At 35.1% G+C, this 11326-nt stretch overlaps 1 protein-coding gene across 1 annotated transcript; it reads right to left on the bottom strand.

The window, feature by feature from the left end:
- Window positions 1-7318: 7318 nt before the first annotated feature.
- LOC103310797 (craniofacial development protein 2-like) lies at window positions 7319-7918 on the bottom strand. Its single transcript, XM_008190118.1, has 2 exons — window positions 7909-7918; window positions 7319-7818 (listed from the first exon to the last, which is right to left on the bottom strand). Exons 1-2 carry the CDS (start codon window positions 7916-7918, stop codon window positions 7319-7321), a joined length of 510 nt encoding a protein of 169 aa, XP_008188340.1.
- Between the last annotated feature and the right edge of the window lie 3408 nt (window positions 7919-11326).

The raw sequence follows: 11326 nt of genomic DNA, 5'->3' as shown, positions 1-11326 counted from the left end.
TATTTTTCATGGACTATAGTACTACAGTACTATACTTTAATAAAGTAAGTAACATATTTAACAGATTTAGAAAATATGTCATAAATCTCTTATCTTAATAGCATCAAGTTTGGGTGTACAAATTTACAAATAACAAATTTATATAAATATCAAATAAATCCTTTATTGTTAAACATTTTTAAATCATTAACTTAATGTATAATATACTATAATAAAGACAATAATAAATAAATATATTTTAAAGAAGAATTCAAATTTTGGTGGGATTTTGGCATGTATTTTACATTTTGATGTATTCAAAATGACGGATAATCATAATAGTTGATGTATGCAGTAATACTATCGGATCGTTCAAATGACCCGTTTTGCGAATCATGTGTACTGTGTAGTAGGAAGGCAGGTAGTCGTTCGTTAATTCGTTCGCGGGACGCGTGAACGATATGAACGATATGAACGAATCACATGAACGGGTCTTTTGAATGACCCGATCCGAACGACCCGAATCGTTCAAATGACCCGTTTTGCCCATCACTACTGAAGTCGCAGTTGATATGTTGGGGAACGAGGCGGACTACCTGCATGCCGTCGAGGTGGACGTCCTGCCGGTAAAGAGGCCTTTGCGTACAACGGATTTTGGGTACGTAAACACCTAATTGTCCGTCGATGACGAAGCAGCGTTGTTAAGACTGGTCAACGAGGATCACGATTGTTTCGCAACGAGTTTGGACGAACTTGGGTGCATGCCACTTATGACCGTGGGAATTCATGAGGTACCCAATAGTCGGCCAGTAGTTTGCAGGCCGTATAAGACAACGCGCGCCGATCGTGAAGAAATCGCCAAGATCGTGCGAGAGTGGAAATCGAGCGGAGTGGTCGTTGCAACGGTTAGGTTAGGTTAGGTCGAGCGCAGTCGCCGAATTTACGAGGCTGATGCAGTACGTGTTAGGGCCGCTGCAAGGTAAAACAGTGTACAATTACTTGGACGATATGGTGATTGATGGCTCGGATTGGTCTGATCTGTTAACTAAGTTGAGGTCCGTGTTGGAACGACTCAAATCTGTAGCATTGACGTTAAAACCGTCAAAGTGTTTTCGGGACGAAGAGTATTGAGTTCCTTGGATTTATAGTCGGAGGTGACGAAATTAGACCAGGACAGAAGAAAACGCGTGCGATCAACGAGTATCCTGTTCCGGAAGACGCTCATTCGTTGAGGCGCTTCCTTGGATTAGCGAGCTTTTTCAGACGGTTCATTCCCAAGTTTGCCCTGATCGCCGCGCCGCTCAATAAATTGACCAAGAAAGGAGAACGTTTCTGTTGGGGTGAAGGACACGAAGCAGCTTTTCGTAAGTTACAGACGGCTTTGGTGAGCGATACTGTTTTGACTTTGTTTAGACCTGACGCTGTTACAACTGAATTGCACACGGAAGCCAGTACGATTGGTCTGGGGGCCATGTTAATGCAATCGGTGAAGTTGGGTGACCCACTACGTGTTGTCTACTATGCAAGTCGGAAGACCAGTGATGCGGAAACCAGGTATCATTCTAGTAAGCTAGAACTTTTGTGCTTAGTGTGGTCAATGAACAAATTAAGTTAGGGTGAGATTTGTTGTGTATACCGACTGCCAAGCGTTGATGTACTTGAACAACTTCCGAAGTACCAATTCGCAAGTCGCACGTTGGCATGACTTCTTGCAAGAGTATGATTATGAAGTAAAGTATCAACCCAGTACTCGAATGAGTCATGTGGACGTGCTGTCACGTGCGCCGGTAGCAATGAATGAATGGGACCTTGATGAGGAGTTGGTTGGGAGATACGAGGTATGTACATTAATGACGGAAGAAGATAGGGTGCGGATGTGCCAGATCGCGGATCCTGAAGTGGTTAGGGAGTTGGAAATTGTCAAGTCTACTCCAGAAGCCAAAAACGACAACTATAAGGTTGAGCACGGGTTGCTTTACAGGAAGCATGGAGCCCGGCTTCTTTTCGTCATGCCCAAAGCAATGCGGTAGAGCTTGTTGGTGACGGCGCATGACCTAAGCGGCCACCCAGCTATCGATCGGACGGTGAGTAACCTCATCCAGGACTTCTGGTTCCCTAAGATGAGGCGTTATGTGAGGCAACACATCCATATGTGTTTTGAGTGTCTGCTGTCGAGGAACCCTAGGGGCAGACGACCAGGGTTGTTGCACTTAATACCGGTGGGACAACGACCCTTCGAGGTTGTACACATGGACTATGTAGGGCCCTTTGTGAAGACCACTAGTCAAAATAAGTATATCCTAGTATTGGTGGACAACTTTACAAAATTTGTTGTCTTATTTGCAGTTAAAGGCACTACAGCTGAAGCTTTGCTAACCTGTGTGGGCCAGTTCGTGGAAGCTTATGGCTTGCCCAAGAAGTTTATCACGGATCGCGGATCGTGTTACACTTCCAAGTTATTCGAAGAGTACTGTCGTGTGTCTGTAGTGATGTCTACAGAGTGGTTGAGTTGAACCAAGAAAAAAAAAGTCGGTTCGCCACCACTGCTCATGATATACAACTTAAGTCGTGGAAGCTGCACCACCAAGATGAAGAGGCGGATGATGACCAAGATGGAAAGATAGAAGACAATTGCGGAGAAGAGACGGGAGTCGATCGAGTAGAAGAAGGTGGGGTGGAATCCAGAGAGGAAGCTATAGAAGTAGCAGATGGTAGACCTGTTAGGAAAAGGCGCCCTCCAGGTTGGATTCGAGACTATGTTTAAATTTTACATTTCTTTTACCTCATTTAGTTGATATACGTTTGTCCTTGTATAATTATTATTAATTTTATTCACATAAGAAAAAAAAGGGGGTAATTTGTTTTTTTTTAATGTATAAACTATTAATATTATTAATTTATTAGAAACTGAATTGTTATATATTGTATTATTTAAAACTGTTATTAACTTTTGAATTGTTACATGTTATGTTGTTATGAAAAGATGCTTAGTTAAAATGTTGGTTAGTTATACTACTTTTATTTAATTGGCTTTTTTTGTAGGATTGTTATTCTGTATTATGAAAAAAAAAAATGTAACTGTTGAGGACAGCAGTCCTAAGCAGGAAGGCCGAGTGTTAACTCCCCTAGATGGCGCGGCGTATGTGCTTGATGCTATATAGAAGTTGTGGGTTTTGATATTGTTAATTAATTGTCTTTGTCACTAGTTAGTTGTTGTCGCGCGTTGCGTAGCGATTGGTGACCTGCGCCGTTGCGAGGTTGACCAGACGTTATTCGATTGCCTCGTTTACTTTAATAAATTGTTTTTCTAAGATTTTATATAACTTGCGTTTAATTCTTTTCGTAGGGAAAGTTAACAGAACTATTTGAAGTCTATTAAGATTAATTTTATTAAATATAATGTTTCAGGTACCTGCTACTCATGCCGAATGGAATATAATAGAAATAGGTTTTAAATCAAGATGGAATTTTTCAGACGCATATGGCGCCATATACGGAAACATATAATGATTCGTGCACCACCTGATTGTGGCGGTGATTTTTATAACTACAAAGGGTCAAACAGTATAATTTTATTGGAAGTTGTTGATGATGATTATTGTTTTCACTATATTAATATTGGAGATATTACCCTAACCTAACGGGAGATGCTCGGATGGCGGTGTTTTCCAAAATAGTTCTAATTTAAAGGGTCTTGAAAATAGCATGTTACCAATAGGTGGTTTTTTTGTAGGAGATGCAGCATTTCCACTCAAAACTTATTAATTAAAACCTTACTAACACTCACCTCTGACGTATGAACAGACTATCTAGGGCACGGAGAATAGTTGAAAGTGCATTTGGCATCCTATTGTTCAGATTTAGGATTTTTGAAAAACCCATCTAGAACAGATGTGTCCACAATAGATAAAATTATACGTACAGCTCGTGATCTACATAACTGGCTGAGAAAGATTTCAAATATTTATTTAATAAGAGACAATGAAAATTTAGATACTAGGTACATGGAGACAGGAAGACCTAACATTAATGCCAAGTATTGGCCGAGTAGAAAGTAATCACTTTTCAAGATAGGCCAGAGAAATAATGGAAAAACTTGGTAAATATCTTGTAAACGTTGGTGCTGTCTCATGACAATCCAGAATGATTCATTGAATTCTGCGGATTCCATAATATGATAAATATGTATTTATATATTAATATTATAGCAGTTAAGTATTAGATTCAATAATAATTATAAAATGTATTGTAATATCAAGGTAAAAACAAACTTCAGTTTATCTAAAATGTAATAAATATTTTATTATTAAAAACATTAAAATTATATACCTATATAACTTAGAGTCTAAAATAATTAGTTATACCAAAAACAATTTTAAACTGAGTGTTGAAAAATTGTAACATAATACAATACTTACATTATCAATAGTTTCCTACGTTAATTTGAATCTGTCAATAATGCGTTCATCTCTGTAAACCATTTAATGTTTGGAACGTATACATTGTCACTACTACTTCCTGATTATTTTGATTTTTCTATTTTTTTTTTCATAAATATTTATTTTATTTTTCTTTAATACGTCGATTTTAGGTTTCTCATTTTATTTTTACTTCGGCTACGTTGAAACCGTTAATAGCCATTTCGAAACATTTTTTTTTTTTTTGGAATGCATGTGTTTATTTTTGCAAGAACTGTCTTTAGTGTTCCATAGACATTCATGTGATTTAAACTTCTCAATAAACTTTATAGTGGTTTTTGCATTCCACTTTTCAGCCATTTTAATATTTTAGACTTATAAAATAATTGAATGTATTTAAAAATATTAATATTAACAAACAATATTAATTATCATTGATATTATCACAGTGTGCCACATGCTCCGCACACGTGATAGCACAAATATTTTGTTATCACTGTAGGGGAAGTAGACACTACGTTTACGGCACTACCAGTTTTATGGACTAAAATATTCCAGAATTTTCGGATAATAGGGGTTAAAAACCCGGAGGAATTTGCGAGTGACAGAGAGAAGTGGAGGAGGGTGTGTGGAGCAGTCAGTGATGGGCCTTAATGGCCTTGCTTAATTGCCAAGCTGAAGAAGAAGAAGAAAATATTCTACAGATGTAAACAGTTTAACCAACCTATCCAATTATATTTATTTATTGAACCATAATAATGTCACCGTAAATCGTAGTTTAAAAATCAGTTTTAAAATTATGGCAGTTTAACATTTATGTAATTTTTTTAAAATATTGAGTTAAAAAAATATTTTTTTTTCTTTTGCTTTACACGCCTTCAAGGCGTTTCGAAGCTTCTACCAAGTATCTTCAGTGGCCCCTGTTATCGGCCTCCTCCATTACTACGATTTGATCCGTTCTTTTTAGATTACTCTTTATACAATCCATTCACCGCTGACGCGGTCTTCCTCGAGGTCTCTTCCCAGATGGATTATTAGTTAAAACTTTATGGATCAGCTCCTGGTTTGCCCTTCAAACATGCCCAGCCCATTCTAATCTTTTTGATATAAGGAAACTTTGAATGTTTGTTTTGTTGAAAAGCCTTTCTATGTCTGTGTTTTTCCTGCGCTCATATTCCCCATTATCCGGGTTTCGTATAGGACCATATATTCTTCTCAGAATCTTTCTCTCAAACCTCAACATTTTTCTTCGTCACCCTTTGTTGTTGACCATGTCTCACATCCATACATGATGACTAGACGTAGACAAGTAGTGTAAAGTTTCCCTTTGATTCTTTTGACAGAAGTCTTGATTTGAACATGCTATTCATGGCGAAATAACTTCGATTTTCTGTCGCTAATCTCAAATTTATTTCATTGTGCATATTATTGTTGCATTTATATTAACACCGAGGTATTTAAAGTTATCCACTCCTCAAAAGTGTATTGGCTATATTGAGGTTTTGTTTATTGATTAAGCGCCTAGACATTATCATATATTTTGTTTTATCTTCATTACATTTCAGTCCTATTCTTTGGCTAGCTTCTATTAACTTAGCTGTACTTGAGGCTATCTGGTCTTGCGATTCTCCCATGATAACAATGTTATCGGCATATGCCAGTAAGGTCCTGTTCCCAACTAGTTCCATGGATCTGTTATCCTTCATATCTCTTACTACTTGTTCTAGTGCCTAATTAAATAATACTGGAGACAGAGCGTCACCTTGTCTTAACCCCGTTTTGACTTCAAAATTTCGGACATTTCTCCCATATACCGCACTTGGCAAAACGTATTTTCATTGCAGCTTTTGACCAATATTACAAGTTTTGAAGGGATTCCAAAATTTATAAGTATCGTCCAAAGTTGATCCCTGTTAATACAGTCATACGCCTGCTTAAAATCAATAAATATTAAGTGAAGATCTTTGTTAAACTCATAGAATTTTTCCATAACCTGTCGTAGAGTAAAAATATGGTCACTTGTCGATTTCCTCTTTACAAATCCACACTGATAGTCACCTATTATGTCTACCGTATAGACTTCGAGCCTATGTAAAATGGCAATAGATAGTATATTATAAATCGAGTCTAAAAGACTGATTCCTCTATAGTTTTCTACTCTTGAAGGTTCACCTTTTTTAAAAATTGGGCATATGATGGCCATTTTCCAGTCATTCTCGATTTGTTCACTCCTCCATACTTTTGCAATGAGATATTTTTATAGTTTTCAGGAAATCTTTTCCTCCTATCTTTAAGAGTTCTGAATTAATGTTGTCTTCGCCTGGTGTTTTATTAATTTTTAAAGTATTCACAACTTGTTCTATTTCTTCCTAGTTTGGTTCTGGCAATTCAGGTTCTACGGTGTCTCTTATTACTTGTTCATAAGACAGGTCGTTATTGTATTGATTATCATTATTGTTATTCAGTAGTTTCTCGAAGAAAATCCTGAAGTTATTGACTATCTGTCCCGGATCCGATAATGAATTATTATCATCGTCCTTCATTATTGAAGTACGCGCCTTAAATCCTTCTTTAATTGATTTACATCTTTCGAAAAACATTCTTGGGTTCATTCTGTATGTTTCCATCTCTTCTAGGACTTTCTTTTCTGAGAGTCGTTTTTGTTGTCTTATTATTTTATTGGCCAAAGTTCTTGCTCTTGTATAATTATCTATATTGATGCTGTTGGGGTCCTGTAGCATTATTTGTCTTGTTGCTTGACGTTTGTCAACCGCTTCCTGGCATTCCTTGTTAAACAATGATTTCTTTTTCCCCTTATTTTTCATTCTTAGGTTTTCCGCTGCTTTAGTCACCGATTTCTTTATTCTTGACCATATAGATATTTTTTCTTTGTCTTGATTCTTGTCATAATTGTTAAGTGTCTATGTTACTCTAGCTCTGTACGCCCTTATTTCGTTGGAATTTTTTAACTTGTCTCCGTCTAATTTAACAGCCTTATTAAATTGTTTTTTATTCCTCCAATTTACGGATAAAGTCAACACAAACCTCGCAAACACTAAATAGTGATCAGAGTCCCCGTCTGCACAACTGTACGTTCTGAAATTTTTAATACACGTTTGGTATCTCTTATCAATTACTACGTGGTCAATTTGGGATTTCGTTTTCCCATCTGGTGAGGTCCAAGTCTGCTTATGAATATTTTTCCTGGGGAAGTATGTGCTACTGATTATAAGATTTTTGGCCATCGAGAAGTCTATTAGTTTCATGCCATTGTCATTTGATGTGTTTTGTAAACTTCCATGACCGATAGTTGGACGAAAGGGAGCTTCTTTACCTATTTGAGCATTAAAATCCTCCACAGTTACTTTTATACAGTTCTTTGGTAGCAAGTCAAAAGTTCTTTCGAAAACTTCGTAAGAATCTTATAAAAATATATAAGTATACTTAAAAGATATAGGAATAGCATAGCAAAACTGGCACTAATTGAAATTTAACATAATTTATTTGGTACTTTTATACATCACCTAGGTACCTAAACTTAATGTACAATAATATATTCCGACGATAAGGTCCAACATGAACGCACGTTCATTACGCTCGCTCCGTTATCTGCTTTTCATATGCTAATATCATATTATTATATCTGCCGTTACGTCACGTAATATGGCAGCCTAACCGACTAATCATCGTGACACAACTAAAACAAAATCAACTTCAAGCAAAAGAAATGTATCATCCTCTTCGCTCTCGCCTAAGCTAGATGATAAGAAATCAATATATTGTATGACAACAAAATATGCTTATTACATTTATAACTTTTCAACGCAACCTAATGAGGAAATATATAGTTAATAGACACAGGATATTTTGTTTTTGGCGCCAATTCGGTTATATGAACGGCACTTCTATATTACTCTATGAAGCAGATTAACAAAACGCGCTCTGGTGGAAACAATTTGTACCTTAATATTCGGGATGTATAGATATAGTTTTATATTGATTATTTTACTTTTTATAATAAATTATTAATTTTGCCATCGAAACTTAAAACGCTTTTATAGCTAACTGTATACATTGGTAAGTACAATTTCTACTAATGTTATCAAATACATTCAAATACACTTCACTTAAAGCAAAATGTATGTGAAATGTCGGGTAAATACATACAATCTCCCAACTCGCGTCCTAACTCCACGTAGGGGGAACCCGCCTAACCGTCAGTACGATATGCGTCGACAGAGCTCCTAGTTTTAATCTGTCTTCTAAATTACTAAGCACTATCATCGAGTGGTCACACGTTGCGAATGGAGTAGAGTCGTGGAGGGGGCAGCTACTTGTCGTTAGTCAATTGAACGGCCTTGCTATTCACTCGCGCTCCCGGTTTTACTAATACTAAGCACAATTTTTTCTGTTTACACACTATGTGCGAGTGTGAGTGACAACTGACATGTACTAATGACAAGTACCGTAGTACGCATCGTGTAAGCCCGGCATAAGGCCCGGCGCAAATTGGACTCAGCCTATGTACAACCCACGAGCAGCATACGCGTGGCCGAACCCAGCTCAAGTACATGTTTTTTTTTAATTAGTTGACACCAATCCAGCAGCTGGAGATATCGTAACAAAAATACAAAACAAACTATACGAGGCCTCGACTAGAAACAAACAAATCACGCTCATGTGGATTCCCGGCCATACGGGCATCCAAGGGAACGAGTTAGCCGACCTACAGGCTAAAATTGCCACCCTAAATGAGGAAGTAACAGTACTACCAGCGCAAACATACGATGACATTAAAACCCTGATTAATCATAAGTTCAACGACAAATGGCATCGGCTATGGAGGCATCAAACAACCAAACTAAACACAATTTAAAGTTCCACCAACCGATGGATTAACAGCTCCCTAAAAAGAAGAAACAGTACTAAATCGCATGCGTATCGGTCATACGAGATTAACACACGGATACCTAATGGCTAAGGAAGAAGCCCTTATGTGAAGTTTGCGGTGTAAGGCTTACCGTGAAACACATATTATCAGAATGTCTCAAATATGAACAAGATAGACAAAGGATTGGAATCGACGCGTCACTCGACACCGCACTAGGTCCAAAAACCGAGGACAATATCAAGATGTTAGACTTCTTAAAATCAACCAACTTATTCAACTCAATCTAACAATTTTGTATACTTTCCTTTATTTTATCTCCCCGAACATGTCTTTATAATGTATACACAGTTTAACTAACTTCCCTCCCTATCTACTTCACTGTAACTAATGGCCTTAGATGCCGGGTTGTAAATTCTTTACTAGATAAATAAAAAAAAAAAATTCTTCTCGATTTACAATCTGAATCTGAGGATGAAGAAAGATTTTTATGTTGCACCTACTCCGCAAAAAAAAAGAAAAAAGTTTAAAAAATTAGTATTTAAAAAAAGAAAAAAGGTGGGTAAGTGGATGTCGCTCTGCTGTACAGTAGGTTACAAGTGGGTCACTGTATAATGGATGGTATTAAATTTGAATTCAATGATATAATATCATTGTATAAGAAAAACGATTCTGAGCGGAGACAGTATGTCAGTCTAGGTATAAGACATAATATTATATTATAGTCTATAGTATTTTAAAAAAATTTATCTATAATAGGTACATATAATAAATTCCAAATTAATCATATCATAATATCTATTAGGTACTTATAACGCGATATACATCAACAAAAAACCGTGGTACTATCATAGATATATAATAGTATACTTTAGAAGTTTCAAGTACCCACTAATAATATTATACAATCACAACAAAATAACTAAAATAGTTATCCTAGGTTTTTAATATGTAATTTCGTCCAAATTTGTACTTAAAATGACTATAAAAATAAACTGTGTAAATGTATTTTTTAGATTTTTTGGTAACAGAATTAACTACTTACGTGGAATTATGTTTTAAATTTTCAATTCTTAGATACAAAAATTGAACATTTTATAAATTTTTAACTACAAAATAATTTTTCAAATTAAAATTTGATAAATTTTGTCAAAATTTGATCTTTAAATGCTTATAAAAAAAAATTGTGCCTATGTATTTTAAATATTTTTCAACTGATATTGTAACAATATATCAGGAGCTTTGTATTAAATTTATACACTTTTTGGCCCAACAGATAAAACTTTATTGATATTTATAGAAAAAAAAAACTAAAAAAATTGAAAACTTACAATGTCCGTAAACAGCTCAAAAAGAGTCAAATATTTTCAAAATTGTATGGTGTATAGGAAATGCTAATATAAACATTCAGTAAAATTTTCATGTATCTGCAGTTATTCGTTTTTGAATTACAACAAAATAAGAAATCGCTACATGAGAAATCGAGTGAATATCCATGTTGTAAAAATTTGAATTTCAAACGATCATAAAAATTTAATTTGACTTTCTTATAGATATTTTTTGTTTGATAAAGGTAGATAATCTTATAAGGAATCTTGTATTACATTTTCATATCTTAGATTTAAAAAGAAAAATTTTTATGAATTTCTAACTCGAAATAATTTGCAAATTTTCGTGATTTTTCCATATTTTGTCATTTTTTGAACTTTAAATGCTTATAAAAAAAAACTGTGACTAACGATTTTTAATATTTTTCATCTGCCTTTGAAACAATATACTAGGAGCCTTCTATTAAATTTTCAAGCTTTTTTGATAAACAAATAAAATTTTATTGATATTTTTAGAAAAAAAACTAAAAAAAAATGAAAACTGACAATGTCCGTAAAGAGCTCAAAATAAGTCAAAATATTTTGAAAATTTTATCGTGTATAGAAAATGGAAATGTAAACATTCAGTCAAAATTTAATGCATCCACTGTCATTTTTTTTAAAGTTACACCAAAAACCAAAATCGATTTTCTCGAAAACAGATTTTGCGTAAA

Source organism: Acyrthosiphon pisum, unplaced genomic scaffold (assembly GCF_005508785.2).
Source record: "Acyrthosiphon pisum isolate AL4f unplaced genomic scaffold, pea_aphid_22Mar2018_4r6ur Scaffold_104;HRSCAF=477, whole genome shotgun sequence".
NCBI classification, from domain to species: Eukaryota; Metazoa; Arthropoda; class Insecta; order Hemiptera; family Aphididae; genus Acyrthosiphon; species Acyrthosiphon pisum.
Note: the sequence above shows the minus strand (reverse complement) of the source record. Positions and strands in the feature narration are given on the sequence as shown.